The 16,584-nt window shown below is 43.9% G+C and overlaps 6 protein-coding genes across 6 annotated transcripts; 1 reads left to right on the top strand and 5 right to left on the bottom strand.

Annotated features, from left to right (window-relative positions):
• Positions 1 to 896: 896 nt before the first annotated feature.
• AOL_s00188g165 (uncharacterized protein) lies at positions 897 to 2,582 on the bottom strand (the record flags this gene model as incomplete). Its single annotated transcript, XM_011128413.1, has 3 exons — positions 897 to 920; positions 989 to 1,683; positions 1,928 to 2,582. 3 exons carry the CDS (start codon positions 2,580 to 2,582, stop codon positions 897 to 899), a joined length of 1,374 nt encoding a protein of 457 aa, XP_011126715.1.
• Positions 2,583 to 2,609: 27 nt separating this feature from the next.
• Positions 2,610 to 4,550, bottom strand: AOL_s00188g164 (uncharacterized protein; the record flags this gene model as incomplete). Its single annotated transcript, XM_011128412.1, has 2 exons — positions 2,610 to 3,541; positions 3,614 to 4,550. The coding sequence occupies 2 exons, from the start codon at positions 4,548 to 4,550 to the stop codon at positions 2,610 to 2,612; spliced, it is 1,869 nt and encodes a 622-aa protein (XP_011126714.1).
• Positions 4,551 to 5,114: 564 nt separating this feature from the next.
• Positions 5,115 to 6,680, bottom strand: AOL_s00188g163 (uncharacterized protein; the record flags this gene model as incomplete). Its single annotated transcript, XM_011128411.1, has 7 exons — positions 5,115 to 5,126; positions 5,215 to 5,274; positions 5,330 to 5,540; positions 5,614 to 5,992; positions 6,052 to 6,262; positions 6,316 to 6,422; positions 6,491 to 6,680. 7 exons carry the CDS (start codon positions 6,678 to 6,680, stop codon positions 5,115 to 5,117), a joined length of 1,170 nt encoding a protein of 389 aa, XP_011126713.1.
• An 843-nt stretch (positions 6,681 to 7,523) lies between these two features.
• On the bottom strand, positions 7,524 to 11,954 carry AOL_s00188g162 (uncharacterized protein; the record flags this gene model as incomplete). Its single annotated transcript, XM_011128410.1, has 12 exons — positions 7,524 to 8,109; positions 8,198 to 8,731; positions 8,795 to 8,960; positions 9,026 to 9,337; positions 9,401 to 9,911; positions 9,977 to 10,150; positions 10,231 to 10,811; positions 10,896 to 11,045; positions 11,102 to 11,185; positions 11,250 to 11,529; positions 11,615 to 11,841; positions 11,912 to 11,954. The coding sequence occupies 12 exons, from the start codon at positions 11,952 to 11,954 to the stop codon at positions 7,524 to 7,526; spliced, it is 3,648 nt and encodes a 1,215-aa protein (XP_011126712.1).
• Positions 11,955 to 12,638: 684 nt separating this feature from the next.
• Positions 12,639 to 12,956, bottom strand: AOL_s00188g161 (uncharacterized protein; the record flags this gene model as incomplete). Its single annotated transcript, XM_011128409.1, has 1 exon — positions 12,639 to 12,956. One exon carries the CDS (start codon positions 12,954 to 12,956, stop codon positions 12,639 to 12,641), a length of 318 nt encoding a protein of 105 aa, XP_011126711.1.
• A 1,107-nt stretch (positions 12,957 to 14,063) lies between these two features.
• AOL_s00188g160 (uncharacterized protein) lies at positions 14,064 to 15,551 on the top strand (the record flags this gene model as incomplete). The annotated part of the gene is made up of 2 exons (XM_011128408.1): positions 14,064 to 14,784; positions 14,923 to 15,551. The coding sequence occupies 2 exons, from the start codon at positions 14,064 to 14,066 to the stop codon at positions 15,549 to 15,551; spliced, it is 1,350 nt and encodes a 449-aa protein (XP_011126710.1).
• Positions 15,552 to 16,584: the final 1,033 nt, after the last annotated feature.

The raw sequence follows: 16,584 nt of genomic DNA, 5'->3' as shown, positions 1-16,584 counted from the left end.
TGAGCAATGAGCTTGAGCTTGGAGCTTCAGTCGACACTAGCGCAACACAGAAAATACACCACACCATATGTCACCATCACACATCACACTGAAGTCTCGTAACCAGACTTGATCACACTGTAACAATTGTCAAGAACCTAGCTATAGCCTTGACTGCGGAGCTACCTCTTAATCTTGTCGTCAATTTTTTCCTTTATTCATCGAACCTTACTTGAGTATTTGGTTCCACGACGTGCTGGCATCTGGCTCCGAAACTATAAAAGTCTCGAGGATGCCAATCAAAACTAGACAATCAACAATCTTCTAAATATTAATATAGTCTATAACTTTAAATATATTTGGAAGTTTTATGCGGACATATGTCAACATATAGGTGGGTACCTAGGTATATATTCAACTTTTAGTGACTTCATAACCAGCTTGTCTAGACCGGCCGTCATCGGTATGGAAGCACGCGTCGGATGTCAGAATTCCCTATAATAGACTTAATTTCGAAAACAGTGAGTACCTTCCCCCTAGTCTTGTCCTGCAAAAGGTCCACACGAGGTTTAGAGTCTTTTGTCCAAAATTTAAGATATATAACCCGGAGGTTTAAAAACTATACATATTGTTTAATTTGATTATTTTATCTTTTATATACCTACCTATATTTTTATGTGGATATTTTGCTAAGTAGAAATGAATAAAATAGTTAGATTTGATAACATGCTCAAGTGGTAATAAAAATGTTTTGTTTGAAGTTTTGGGCTAAAAGGTACCCCAAATGTTCGATAAAATGCTCCACTCCTGGTATGGACTGTGTCTGAAACCCTCCCCGAGACCGCTTGAGCGTGAACTTTCAGCTTCAAGGTTCATGCGTTTATCTATCCATCAGAAGATGAATCCGTTTATATTTCCTAGCTCTCCGAATTCTTAACGGACTATATTCCTATATTCATACAGTATTTCAGCAACATTAATTATAGTTTACGAGATAATCCAGCCATACCTCTAATTTGTATAACATCCTTTCGGAAAGTTGGGCTGAAGTAAATTGCCACTCAGTGATCTTGCCCTTACCAATGGCAACCACAACCGCAAGTAATTCTTTATTAGTTTGGCTTAATTCTTGCGGGAGATCTGCTAGCCCAGCATGGCCCAACGAGTGTGAGCTATCGGATCTATTTTGGACCGTCTCGGCATCAACAGCAGTACTTTCATGCATTTGAAGCATGAACAGAGCTCGCGCGTGTAATCGTCCCGATAGAATATAGTCAGATAGTCTCACCCCAGTTTTAACATCCCAGAATACTATGTTGGATCCTAGGTCGGTGTTGGTACTAGATTCCGGTCTAGGTTTAAGACGCGCGCTGGAAGGAGATTCAGCTACAGGCTGGAGTTTTCCGAATAAAATTTTGTTGTCTGGAGAAAATTTCAGTGTGGCGAGATCTGACAGTGCCCCCAGAATCCGTATTGGAGCCTCAGCGACCAGATCCCAGAGTACTACAAATGAAAATTCACAGGTAGACCTCCTGGTCAAGCTATACGCTAAGATTCGACCATTAGTTGAAATGGCGGATACATCTGAAGCCTCAAGACCCAGTAAGCGCCGAAACTCCCTGGGTCCCACATTATCTTCATATCGCTGGAGAAGCTTCTCAACGCTTAATGCTCGCTTCGGTAGGCCGTTTCCAGGGACGAACACTATGAATGCGACATATACTTGTAATGGTGCTCTCAGAAAAATATATTCCTTAGAGAGAACAAAATAGCGGGCTCTATAAACTAGTTCTTGGACCTTTCTTTTTTGAGACTGCTTAACGGTTAGTTTTCTGGAAGTAGTTTAAAAGGACAACTCCCAAGATGTTGTCGCCAGACTCCTCAACTGTGCCCAAGATGTAGGTTTCTTTATAACTTACATTCCAGTCCAAGCGTGAGAAAAAAAAACCAATTATATTCCGCAACAGATCTGTGTCGCAAATGCTCAAGGCCTCAATCCAATGGAGACAGTGCTGTTGTAAAAATTTGTGGACTTTGTCATTGTCGGTCAAGCGGTGCTCCGCCCTTTGCATGTGTTCCGTCCAGTGACAGCAAGCATACCGCAGTTCTGAACTTATACAACTTTGGATGGTTCTATCATCAATCTCACTTCTCAGAGTTGCAACAGACTTAAGCTTGCATATGTTGAACTTTAGACCCTTAGACATAACATCGAGGCATCGGTCGAGAATTCTTTCGTGAGATTCTCGGGCGTCGACCCAGAGTTGAGACTTGTGACGGAGACCTTGGTCCAGAAGAAAATCAGAAAATGATTTATGAAGGGTTCTGATGGCCATCTTAGGGTCGTTTGGTATGTAAAGTACTGAATGAAGTGATCTCAATCTAGATTCTATTTTTCGATCTGAGACCTGCATCAGTCGGGATAAAACTTTGACTGATAGGGGGTTCCGCAGGTTGATGATAGTGCCCACTATATCTTTGAATTCTTGAACGAATGCTCCCATTTCAGTTTCATGCTGTGAGGCTAAGAGTTGTTCAAGGATTGGAAGGTATGTTTTGTCCAATCTCGACACTTGCCACTTCGGTTCATACTCGCTGATCATTTTGATCCGTTCGTCGGGGTTCCAGTGTTAATCTCCAACAAATCGACAGATTGTTGCGGCGTAGATAAATAGAGGCGTAGCCATTTTGACTAGCTTGTCGATGATGGCGGCGCCGGGCCAGTCCTCTGGTAGATGGCGCTCCCCAGCTATCCGCGACATCTCGGTCTTTAGATACAGCGAAAGATCATCCTCGATATCGGGGACTTTGTGTAGGACTAGATCCTCGTATGTATCTTCCTCTAATTTCTGGAAGGTCGGGATGATTGGGAGGTCGGGTCTACTAGTGAGAAAGACTCGTATGTCGACTTCGGTAAGGTCCTTTAACCTTGCAAGTTGCTGAATGATAACCTGAACGTCGCCTCTTTTCTCACATTCGTCAAGTGCGTCTACTACCATAACTCTAGTGTGTTTGATAGTTTTGATGCTGTTCCGTAGACCAGACTGTGATGTCCCAACCCCAGTATCATGAGTATTGAGAGCTTTAAACTCCGCCAAAGGTCCAAAAATCAATTTTCTAAACTGCTCTTCTATGGACCTGCTGGGAATACCCGGTTCCGCTTTTAGAGCAGCCCGAATGCTTAAGGCCATAGTACCACGAAGAGTCCTGGCTAGCTGTGCCGCGAGAGTTACTACAAATAGTAGACCTGTGCTTCGACTAGCCTCGCCCCTTTTGAAGAAGAAGCTCCCACCGAGTCGGTCATTCGTTTGTAGCGACCTAGCCACCGTTCTGGATATAGTCGATTTGCCTGTACCGGCCATTCCGTACATCCAGAACACTTTTTTCCCTTCTACATCATTCGCCCAGTTTTCGATGCGTTTTAGGAGTTCAACTCTCGTCCCGGGTAGACATTCTGGTTCGTATTGATCGTCATAGTCTCCAAACGACGCTCCCTTCGCCGTCTGCAGACCTGGTACGTTAAAATTCTCCTCTTCGCTTGGAATAGGTCTTCGAGGGCTGCCTATAGTTCCATTACAATAATTAACAACCGACATTCCAAATCTGATTGACGGGTTCAAGACTTAGAATTTACCTTGGAGTGGCAATTGAAACAATAGCTCTCTTGCAAAAGCAGCAGCAACTAACGCAGCATGATTCTGCCACCTCTTATTCTTGTGACTGTCACAGTAATCGCAGATTCCACGGATTACTAGCGACGGTAGTTCATCCATTAGGCCAGCTGCTTCCATCTCGAAACATAGTACACCCTTTTCTTGGGAAAGTTTATCCCTAGTAAGGCCATGCTTCATCACTTTGTTTCCGGAGGCGATCAGCCCATAATGCAAGCGCGCTTCATTTCGGGCTCGAGGCTCTCGCTCAACGAGAAGAGTTGTATCACAGTCATCGCAAGATCTATTCTCCTCTGGGTGGTCGTAATTTGATTGAAAAAGTCTATCGCTGCTATTTGGTGGACGCCTGAACTCTTCTGGAAGAATGCCGTTTTCCAGAATGGCCGTAGCGATATCGTTAAACTCGTATGCACGGCCGCTTATGTATTCTGATTTCATTTTTGATATTGTTTTGAGAAAAACACCTGGTGGTTTATTTAGAACTCCATGCTGAACGAACTTGCCGGACTGAACTGTTTTTCCGAAGTCGTATTGTAATACCCCCCCAAACCCAGCTACGGGTTCGCTCACAACTACATCTCCAAGTCTAATATCGTTTTGCGGCAGCATTGGAGCGCCTCCGCCAATTCCGACCATTAGGCCGATTTTGACAGACGGGAAAGAAGCTCGCATCTTGGTAACCACATTCGATGCGGATGTCACCCCATAAACCCCGGAAGGAAGACAGGTAATAACGATATTGTGTTTACCAATACAACCGCATATGTAAGTGTTATCGTCGTGGTTCTCCTGCCTACTCTCAGGTGTTTCATGTCGTTTATCGAGGACAGCGATAGCGGCCGTTAGTTCCAGTGGTAAGGCACATATCCAACCTATTGTATAGTCTTCGATCTCTAGCATCGTCGTGTTTCCGCTCCTCGCTGTGAGAGTATTTTCTGCGATATCGTTTTCGCGGATCGATTCCGAGAAAATTACCGGTTCAGATTTAAAGACTATCCATAGCCCGGATACGTTATTGTTTAGCGCTTATTTTCGAAATTTCGGTGATATCTATAGACTTTGATGGAACCTGCCCGCAAATTTTTCGCCTTTTCGATATTTAAACTACCCCGTTTGACAAGGCTGGAATGATCCTCCATTGCAATATTGCATACATGCAGGTGCAGAAACAACTCGTTCTCTCAAGGCTGATATATTTCGGTTGGAGCTATAGAGACTTTGTTCAGAGTTAAGCTAATTTTCTTCTCTCGGAAACTGCTTTTACCAATTTATTGGTATACGTATGAACTGAATAATGAATTTTGTATGTACGTGTACCATTACTCCAACTTCAGCAGGGGAGAGGCCTTTGAATGGTATCTAAAATAATATACATTATAGGTGCGACACCGTACACCTTCCTTAAATCTGATCCTGTTTCTTGGGTCCAGGCTCAACCCTCCGAAATAGCTCCATCAGATCAATTTATTGCAAGCACTATTTAATCGCAAGAAAATATAAGGTTAGCATATCTTGAAATTACTCCGCAGGACAGCTTCCATAGAGCAACAAAATGTAAACTTACCTGCCAGTAGTAGTCGTTCAACTTAGTGCACTTCCATCCGCCAGAACACTCTGTAGGTCCCTATGAAATTTATTAGTTTTTATTCAATGTCAGTTTCAAGGGATTATGTGCATACAGTGTAGGTAACGCCACCGCACTGTCCCCATTGTCCAACGGTACCAGTTGAAGCGCTAGTAGTCGTGCTTCTCGATGTCGTTGTTTGAGTTGTGGTAGTGCGGACAGTCGTGGTGGCAGTAGTAGATCTAGTTGTAGTAGCAGTTGTAGTTGGGGAAGTAGTCCTTGAAGCTGTGGTAGTCGTTCTGCTAGCGGTAGCTGTGGTTGAGGTGCTAATTCAAGCCCGTTAATATCTCCAAACGTTTTTCATAAAGTATATGGTTTAGTATAGATCAGAGGCCATACCTTGAAGGGTTATAAATTCCAAACCACTCTAGAGCATCTAGATCTCTAATAGGAATATTATGCTCAACTCCCTCTGCCGAGTATGCAACATATTTAGTACCATCACCATAGACCATCTTGGTGTAGTTTGGAATTGGAGTATTAGTTTCGTTTCTCGTGAACGAGATTCCAAAAACATTGGACCACATCTTGTTAGACTCTGCAACATTGTTATAGCTCAGAGCAGCATCGAGAGTTCCGTGCCAGATTTGAAGCTTTGGACGAGGACCAGTGTAACCGGGGTATGCCCTGCGGACATCATCTCCCCACTGTTGCGGAGTCTTGTGAAGGATACCAGAGGAGCAATCACCGTTCCACTCGGTTGGTCCAGAGAAACATCCTGCAAGTGAATGTTAGTTTTGTAGAATATTGGGTTTAGTTGATTCTCTTCATTCATACCGTATGGAACGCCAGCCCATGCGCTACCAGCCTTGAAGATATCTGGGTAAGCCCCCATCATGACCTGGGTCATCATACCACCGCTGGACATTCCGGTAATGAAAACTCGGTTTGCATCTCCGTTATACTTCTTCAAAGTCCATTTAACCATGTTGACGATAGCGAGAGAATCGCTGCCACCGTTGTGTGTGAGTGTCGCATTGCTTGCAACCTATTCCAAGTAATTAATGATAGATCTAGAACGGAATTCGATGTCAAACTTACATCCCAGCATTTCGAGGATCGGTTTGCAGATGGATAGATAACAATGTATCCATATGTATCAGCATATCGGGCGTATCCTGTTCCAGAAAAGAAATCTGGTCCGCTTCCTATTTTAATTGTATTTTGTCTTAGCGCCTAATCTATTAGAATTTTATAGGTGATTATGAAGACTAACCAGTACACCAATGGGCACCAACAATCACAGCAGGATTGCTAGACACAGATGTTGGGACATAGATATAAAATGGGGTATTTGTTGGATTTTCGCCAAAGTCTTCAGTGACGAGCTGAAGGGTACTGGAGAGCTGCTGGGAGAGGGCACTGCCAGCAATGGCGACGAGAGACAAGAAAGTCGAGACACGCATTTTGAATTCTAAATGTAAAGAGTCTTCTTAATTCAATGCCGTCAATTGATCAATTGATATTTACAATGGTTTAACCTTTCGTAACGACGCCAAGGCAACAATTCGATTTCATTCATGGAAAACCCGAACAATTTATACAGAAGTGACCGGGCATAATTTGTGAGCATGGATATCATTATCCTGGACTTCGTATAAAAAGACTGAATCAAGTTGGTCAAGATGTTCATCTTCGACCTTCTACCAAGACCACTAATGAGGCCATTCTCGGCATCGCAGAGCCTTGAATTCCGGCGCGCCTAAAATACAACACTATTATGTGCAGCCAATGCATGCAAGCCACCCCGGCGCCCGATATTAACTGACCCATGCTATAGTAAAAGGCCGGAATGACAAGGTCCGAAAAAGCCAACTAGTTCCATGGTACCTGGCGATCGCCTTACCGATTGTGAAGCAGCGATCGGAAAAAACTTTAAAACGTCCTAAGTGGTGCTTTTGGGAAAGTTTTGGCTGTAATTCTGCTTTTTTTTTACCTGGTTTCTATGATGCACCTGGGTTTCAGATGCCTGCCTCCTTTTGGCCGTAGTATTTCTTGGATGATACTTGGTCTAAGCTTTACGTATCCGTTTTAATATAGCTATATTTGACAGGGAAGCTTCTATCTGATCTTGCAGTTTCGTTCTGCAGGAATGTGTGTTTGGACATGGATTGTGCAGCTTGGCTTCGGTGAGGAACCGCCCGTCGACTTTCTATCGTTAGTAATAGCTTACCCACGGAGGGTTTCAATGCAGTTCCTGGAGATGAGCCTGGAGTAAGGCTAACTAGGCCCGCGCCCTAGTTCTGTTACTACATTGCGTCCACCAGCTGCTTGAACTTGGAGTCTCTTTTCAACAAGGCCTTAGGTTCTCCTACTTCCACTACCCTCCCATTTTCCATTACCGCGACTCTATCGAAATCCATGATCGTTTGTAGCCTGTGAGCAATCGCGATAACAGTCTTATCTTTCATCTCTTCTCTGATTACTTTTTGCATCATTTCGTCTGTATCCTTATCGACTCCGCTCGTGGCTTCGTCCAACACTACGATTCTGCTCTTCCTCAGTAGCGCCCTTGCGAGACAAAAAAGCTGTTTTTGGCCGTGACTGAGAGTTTCTGGTGTAAACTCGTCTTCTATGCTTTTATCCCCGCTGATGATATCCCCAAGTTGGCATTTTTGAAGTACTGATATCATCTCTTCATCTGTTGCCGCGGTGTAAGGGTCGAGATTGTGCTTGATAGTTCCGGAAAAGAAGAACGGATCTTGGGATATGACATTGATCTCTGCTCGGACGGTCTCTCGTGGAATGGTTGAAATGTCTACTCCATCGATAAATATGGAACCAGTGCTAAGTTCCATCATGCGTAGTAGTGCCAACGTCAGCGAGCTTTTACCACTATATATGTATGATATTTCGTTAGCTAGCGTTACGAGACCCGAGCCTATGAAGGCTTTAGCGAGACAAAAAAGATATAAAAACTTACCTTCCGGTCCTACCGCATATTCCAAACTTCTCCCCACTAGTAATCGATAACCCCACCTCCCTTAGAACCATACGCTCATCATAACCGGCTGTAACATCTTGTATCTCAATCTTCCCCGCCATAGGCCATCCCGCAGGTACCACTCCATTTTCTTCTTCAGGTGTCCCTTCACTAGGTGTCTCCTCGCTGAACCCTCTGATCCTAGAAATAGCGCCTAGACTTGTCTCCATCTGCGTCCAAAACAACATGAACATCTTCATGTACTCCGTAAATCCCATGATTTGTGTTAGCGCTACTCCTGTGAATCCGACGCTCACAGTCTCACGAGTCGCGACTGCGATTCCAACAACGAGAACAGCAAGAGAAGCTGTCATTAGGTCAAGAACTAGTGTTAGCCACTTTTGGAGTAAAGCTAGGAGGTAAAATGGCGATTGTGCTGTATTGATTAGGTCGTATGATTTAGAAATGAATGAGGATTGCCAGTCAAAGGCACGGATTGTGGACAAGCCTTCCAGGGACTCTAAAAAGATAGTACTACACAAGGACTTCATTAGCTTCTCAATGCAACTTAGCCGTTACTCGAGTAGATAGACATACTAAACCGGTGCTTTGGCCTCCAAATCTAAAAATCTCAATTGACGAGACGTTCTTAAGTAATATCTCTGAATTATATAAAACGCTAGAACCAGTGCTGGAAAGCTGATAGCTATGTATGCCGAAGCGCTCGATATAAGAATAGCTTGCGCTACAACAATGAAAAGATCTAGTTCCGGTAAAATATTAGCAATTGAACGGGCTATACGTGTCCCACATTCTGAATGAATTTACTTGATACACAGCACATGATAGCTATCGGTAATTGTCTATCAATAAGTCCTAGATCTTGCGTAAACCTGTTGACCAATGATCCAACTTCCGTCTTGCTGATAAAGGCCATCGGGGCTCGCATCACTGTGTTTAAGAGGATTCTATGGAACGCAATTCCAGATTTCCGGGCTATGATGTTGATGCAGCACCAAGTTAAAAGAGCGGTCGAGCAGAGACCAGCTGTTTGTAAAACAACATATACACCGATGTACAATCCAGCTTGTTGATTTGGAGAGCGTTCATTCGCATCTGACCACCACTTAAGCCAAAGTGCTGTAGTGAAATATGTAAGTCGTTAATAAACACGAATTTACAGGCGAGGGGAGATAAGCTTACTTGGGAACGCCGAAAAGAATGCCCAGAGCATTTCAAGGATGATGAAGGCTATTGTGACTTTTGTGCCAACGCGAGAGAAGAAGTAAGTGTAGAGTGACCAGTCCCCGGACTGACGCTTAGGGTCTTCCAGTGTATCAGCCGATCTCTTCTCTGACTGTGAAGGTTGTGGGGAAGATTCAGTATCTTGATGCTCTGTCGACTGTTTCATTGCATTTTCATCGAGCATTTTGGAGGCCTCTTTGACGTATCCACCCTCGGCTTCTACCAATTCGCTGAACGAACCTTGTTCGAGAATTGTACCATCGCTACTAAGAACGATGATTTTATCCGCATGCCGAAGAAGGTTAACAGAATGTGTAGCTAAGATCACTGTGGACTGTGACTTCCTGAGCAATCCTTGTCTACCAAAAACACGATTGAATACCTTCGATTGAGTGTGCATGTCGAGCCCACTGAAAACATCGTCAAGGATTATAAGTTTCTTTTGGGCATATAAGGCTCGGGCTAGGGCCTAGTATCAAAAGTATTAGTATCTATCTCATAATAAGTTTTGATACGGATATATTGCACTCTTACCACTCTCTGCTTCTGTCCACCGCTCAAAGTTATACCTTTACTACCTACGAGGGTGTTATCACCATCTGGGAAAACAGAAATATCCGGGCCCAGGTCGCAAGCATGCAAGACTTCATCGTACAAGGTAGGGTTAAATCTCGAGAATCCGGTAATGTTATCTTTAATAGATATTCCCTGAAATAGATCAAAGCAACCAATTGTCAAAAATAGGAAAAGCTAAAGTTCGGAAGAGTTTGACATAGATAGGAACCCACCATGAGCCAAGGTACTTGATCGCAGTATCCGATCGAGTTGGTTGCGACTCGGACAAACCCTTTGAGACCCAAAGTTTCCCCAAGTAGTGACTTCAACAAAGTTGACTTCCCCGAGGCGACAGGTCCGCATATCATCACTAAATGGCCTGCATCGACTGAGAAGTTGATATTATTGATCACTGGAGTATCATCTTTGTTCCATCCGAATGACGCATCCCGGACCTCCACGATAGTCTCTTCACCATCTAGGTTTTCCACACGTTGTATAGTGAGTTGGTCAAGCTCGATATCATTCTCAGAGCGCTGATTATCAGCAACCCTTGTGGTAGACTCTGGAGAGAGCAGTCTGTGATCACTCTTTGTCTCTTTGTTCAAAAATGCCTCGATTCTCTCTAGACACCCCAGTGATGACATGAACTCAAAGATATCTTGGAAGACACCAAAAAGAGGCTGAGTGATCAGCATCAACAGCGATAGAGACGTGAACATTCTTTGGGCATCAAGTGTTGTATTATTTCGGAGAGCAACTCCTAGATAAATTGCAAAAGTCACGACGGGTGACAGCATCATGGGAAAATAAGCTATATTATTCGAAAATCCCGGATGTTAGACAAGACTATATAACTCAAGCTCTGAGATGAGCTTTTCTAAAACTGAGAGCATACCAAGGGTTGAACAATATACGGCTAGTATACGGAACTTTTTTGACGCTGTTACTTCATCAATTCGAAGTTTTTGCACAAGATCCGTCAATTTCTTGCTTAAACCGAGCATCTTGATACCTTTCAACGAGCCCATGATGGAAGAGGTAATTCCTACCAAATAAACCATTAGTCTCAGCCTCAGAATGATATTGATACATATAACTTACCAGTTCGTTTTTGGAGCTCTTCCATCCATATAAGTTGATTTTTCTTTGCCCGGCCAGAAGTTGCCCCCATAATTATCGCGGATGCTAAGAAATATCTTAATACTCTGATACTGTAGGCACAAATTCTTTGATAAATTAAGGGTATTACCAAAGCAAACAATCAGCGGCCCAATACAGGCTACTCCTAACTGTCTTGCTAGTAGCCAAGTCGCGATTGCGATTTGAACAATAGCTGCCCACAGCTCATGGACTTCCCTTAAGCCTCTAACCAAATTTTCCACATCGCCACTCATAAGTGTGACCGAATCTGTAGTGTTTGTGGCACTGATACTGAGTTGGGTGGTCTTGTTGTAGACAGCCGACATCAATATACCACGCAACATGGTTATAAACCGGATGTTCTGATACCAATAAAACGCCGATGTGATCTAAAACAGAATGTGAGTTATATATAATTATATATAGTACTGATCAGGGCTGATTCTGACTTCTGTGGAAGTTTTGATTACTTACCGCCATACCAATGTAGACCAAGGCGTAGGCACCAATTATCGCTTTACCAATGTTGGCATTTTTTCTCTCTTCGGGATCCTTCAGATACCCAAGGAATGTCTCAAGCAGAAGTGGTTGGCAGAATATAAAAACAATGAGAATGAGTCTTGGAATAGCTGCCAAAAGCAACGGAAATTTCAAAGCAGTAACGAGGACCACCCCAAGCTTTGATTTACCTCGACTAGTGTCTAAATAGTCCGAGTACTGAATCAGTAAAGTATTTCAATAACGGGGAAAAAAAAGCAATGTTCTCCGCACCGATTAGTTTCCAGAAATTATGATCAAGTGTTTCTGCTTCCATTTCCTGATCTACTTGGAAAAGGTCCTCGAGTTTTAAAACATGTTTGAATCCATACTTAATTAGTCCATTCAACCATAGATATAGAAGTTGGCTAAATGGGCTAGCAAATCGTTCGGCTGTCCGCCCGTTCCTGCCAGAGGTACTATCAGAACTCTTTTTTGGCATAGATTCTAGCAATATAATGCCTATTTTGGCGGCGAACGCCACAGATGAGACCACCCGAGTAGAAAGCGGAAATATTGTCGGAGAGAGGTACAAGGTTCGAAGAATCGTGGCATCGGGAAGAAGAGTTAGAGTGAGATAGGCCGTTAACACCCATGATGGACTATGATTACAAATTATTCGAATAAGTATGGTTTCTTGATAAATCAGAGTATTTCTCCTGAATAGGGTGGACGTAGATACAAACCGGTGTGATTTATGGTGCTCGTAGTAAGACAACCCAGACAGTGCAACGGCTCCGACGAACGAGAAAGACGCAGCAGTCACTGCCTGTGTCCTGATTTCTGAGGATTGATTGAAAGTAGACCAAAGTATAAGAAGAATTAATTGGATACAAGCGAATAGTCCGATGTTAACCTGTAAATCCACCATTCGAGTTGTTAGCGACGTATTCCCCCCCAGATTATGAATAACTGCAATGCCCTAGCTGCTGTCTTAAATCCCAAAGCCGAGATTTCGCCCTTATTCGAGATTGGCGAACGCAACGAAGAGTATTCGTGCTGGCAGGGCTTCAAACTGTAGCGGCACATAGAGACATACCAACTTAGTTCCTTTCAAGGTGCCACCTTTGGCAACCACAGGTTTCCTGGTTCTAAGGACCCTGACGCGAGGCACGGCTAGAAGCAGCCCAACAACCGATGGAAGAATCGAGAGGAAGTATTGTTCGAATGCAAATGTAAAGTCAAAACCGTCTCGACAGCCTTGAACGACCGGACCGAACGAAGTATCGGCGGCAACCGAGCAGACTGAATAGTCAAGAGAGGCGCTGGTGTTGGACATGGCGGGGCTTTTCGTCGAATATGCACAGAAGCTTTAGAATTTCGAGATGTCTCATGTGCACGATCACAACTGACAACCTACAGTTTACGCTTGATTTAAAAACCAAGTATGGCAAGACACAGATATATCTCGACAGTTCACAATGAGAACTTTGTATTTCTTGATGAAGTCCACTTTTTAGGTCAGAACAGCGAAACACTCCTCAATCATCATCCAGAAGGGAAGGAAAAGGGGAAAGGGAAACCGGAAACCGAAGTCCTTTATAAGGACACTCGCCAAGAAGACAGTACCACCTTCCTCTTTTTTTGATGTTGCATTTCGCCCTTACAACACAAAACCTCCCTGACCAGTTTCGTAGTCAAATTCAAACTATGTTGGGTTTTGTTGGCAACCATGGTACCAAGGGAGACCATTGGGTACCAACTTGCAATGTAACTCTCTGCCAGGGCACTGTGTAACTTGAGGCATGAGTATCGACGATCATGGCAGTCAGTAATAATACCCCCAAAGATTTCAGGATGTTTCTCCTTTCGTGGGCGTGTTATTCTAGTTTCGAGGTCTAGTCTGAATTAACTTAAATGTGGCGGGGACTCTAGCTCTGGTTTTAAATACCTCATATAGCTAATATAACTATACCGTTGGGTTTCCATTCTGTTGCTTGCAACTTGACCCACATTTCCTGCGAAGTCTGGTTTGAGCTAAAGAAAACCACCCAATATTATGATTGGGGGGGACAACTCTGGCTTCGAGACTGGGCTGGGAATATGAGCGGTCGAATATAACAGCGTAGAGCTTACCTTTTAACATGCGCAGCGAGGCAACTAGGCCCGCTTGGAAGCCCAGTATATATAACTACCAAAGAACGATGAGGATGACCAGACCTTACTTCCCCCCCTTCCCCTCATCCACGGATACATATTACGGTGTGGTTGAAACTCGGTTCATATCAATTCCACCATCAACTATTATACTAAGTCGGGAAAAATACACACCGGTAAACATAGTTAGGTACATATCTATGGCTATTCTGTAAAGAACTTTTACAGCTACATATCCAGCCCATTCAATACCTCTTTTCAATCATTAAAGCCCCTCTCATGTATAATTATGCGGCTACTTAGTCGGCCTACAGGGGGCCTCCGGCCAAAAATTCTTACTACCCTTTGCTCCCTCGGCGGAATTTCGATTCCGACCGTTATGCAGGCTATGGGTTCACCCTTAGCAGAGCACAGGGTTAGCCGTTTAAACGGAACTATACCGGCGCCCCCCGTCCTCAACATATCAAACATCGCCAACATCACTTTGCAATTAAAACCCCCCGAAAGTCTTTTGGAGGATCTCACGGGCTTGGCTGGTCCAGGGAATGTTGATCCCAAGGACAGCGCTGCAACCTCGCTATTGTCAAATACCACGCACAATACGGCTGGACCTGGTCTTGAGGCTGTATCTAAACATCATGAGAATGGACCGGGATATGATCATGATCATCGCAATAATTGGTCAAGAAACCCGCTCAATCCAAATTACTTCTATCGTGAGGGCAAGTTGTATGTCCGGTGCCCCCCTGCCCACCAAGTTATCCCCGAAATCATTGCCCTTATCGATCGAATACCACCCCCCCAATTTCCCGGTATGAGAGACTCGGTCGTTAGTTACAACATACAGCGGGTGCGAACGGAACTCTTACCATCTGGAAAGTATAAACCTAATCAGGAAAATATCGTCAGCAATTATCAAAGCAGGTGTTTGAAATGTGGGTGTGGTAGCGATGGACGGATCAAAAAGTACGATAACGGCGGCAATAAACAGGGAAAAAAACAAATCGAGAGTTAGATGTTTGGAAAACCAGGCTGTGCTATGTAAAGAAATCTGGAGTAAGTCGGCCAATATTTTAGACTTTATTTAACTCGCGGCCGCGCTTTTCAATAGTACTATAGTGCTAACTATACAACGCTTATTCTATTAGAGTGCTACTGTTTTGCTACGCTATACCAACCAATCTACCGGGACATACCAGGAGGAACGGAACTGAAAATGTTCACCGATATGCTCAGTCGAATCCCGAGATCCGTCTATAACCATATACACAATAGAGGCTGGAGTTGGAGGCCCCCTGATGATCTTGCCGAGTACCCGGAACAACGCATCGATCCTGGACCTCGTGAAACGAGGGTCCTGGACAGTCTCGTAACCAGGGTCCTGGAGGACTCTGGAGAGAGGGAAGGCCTGCTTCCAGAAGAGCCTGTGGATCTCGAGCTTGGAGACCTTGGCCTTGCCGGAGACCCTGGCCTTGCCGGAGACCTTGCCGGAGACCTTGCCGGAGACCTTGCCGAAAATTATGAATTTAGTCTGAATGTCGCTCCTTCAGATGAACCGCCGTACTATCTATCGGGTCCGGAAAACGAAATCCCTGTAGATGATCCCGGTGAAGGATCCTCAACGGGCGCCTCTCGTTCATATAATTCTTACGCGCCCGATGACCCTTGGTTAGGATGGGGATACGGATACGGATATGGATTTGACTACGATGGTAGTGGTGACTACTTTCCCCCAAACAAACGGGATCTGTCCATTCAAGATAAAAATTACCCATAAGAACCGTAGGCACTACTAGTGAGCACGATTCATGCGACCCAAATAGACCCGCGGGTAGGTAACAATACTTCTATAATATATCCAACGAGGGCTATTAAGTAGACCTTGGGAACGAAGGAAATATCAAAGCGCATTGTGAAGGACACCTTTTGTGACTTCTGGGAGCGAGATCATTGTGAAGTAGTTAGAGGAAAGATATCGCTTGCTCTGTTTGATCATATTTATTTCAAAGACTTCTTATCTGATTCGAATATTCGTTAATCTTTTGCGTACTATACCTTATGAGCGTTCGCTCACTCTTCCACGCTGTTGGGGTTAATTTTATAAATTTAAGTGTGTTCCAATGCAATGAGATTGATCATGTTTTAATATTCTCTGGAGAAATCAAGATTTGTGTTCAGATCAAAAATGCAAGCTAATACTGGCCATGGATTTATAAGCCAAACGGTGCCTCTACCGGTGCGTCTAAAATAGGCTACTCGGACTACGAAGTAGTTGCGGAAAGTAGAAGGCTGGTCGGGGTCTAATTTTATCATATGCGCATACCAATGAAGGGTAATATTAGTGACCCGGGATCGATCCTGGTCACTGCGAGTCCATAGGATTCAAATGCCGGGGCCTATACCATAGATCGCACTTTGCATTAAAATAGAGGCTAGTCTCGTATTGCAGACGCAGTTCACACTTTGTGTACTAAAGGCATCGATTTTGTCTAATGTACACAAAAACCCTCACCGGAGATCGTTCCCGAATTTATAGATTTAGAATATGCCGTTATATTAATTTCTGTTCAAATACTTTTGAGGCAGACGGAAAGAGGAAAAAGATACTTAAATTCAAATAGCAGATCTCGAGCATCTCAGTTAGATACACGGGACGTACAAGTATACCTGGACCCATTTTTGAACCGTTACGCTTTCGCTTCCCTATAGTTCCAACTTTACATCGGCTCGAACCAACAGTGTGGAGCTCATATCTATATAGCCCTAAATGCCAGAATATAGCCAAAACCCCGATTACATACTAATATATA

Source organism: Orbilia oligospora (genome assembly GCF_000225545.1).
Source record: "Orbilia oligospora ATCC 24927 unplaced genomic scaffold scaffold00188, whole genome shotgun sequence".
Lineage (NCBI taxonomy): Eukaryota > Fungi > Ascomycota > Orbiliomycetes > Orbiliales > Orbiliaceae > Orbilia > Orbilia oligospora.
Note: the sequence above shows the minus strand (reverse complement) of the source record. Positions and strands in the feature narration are given on the sequence as shown.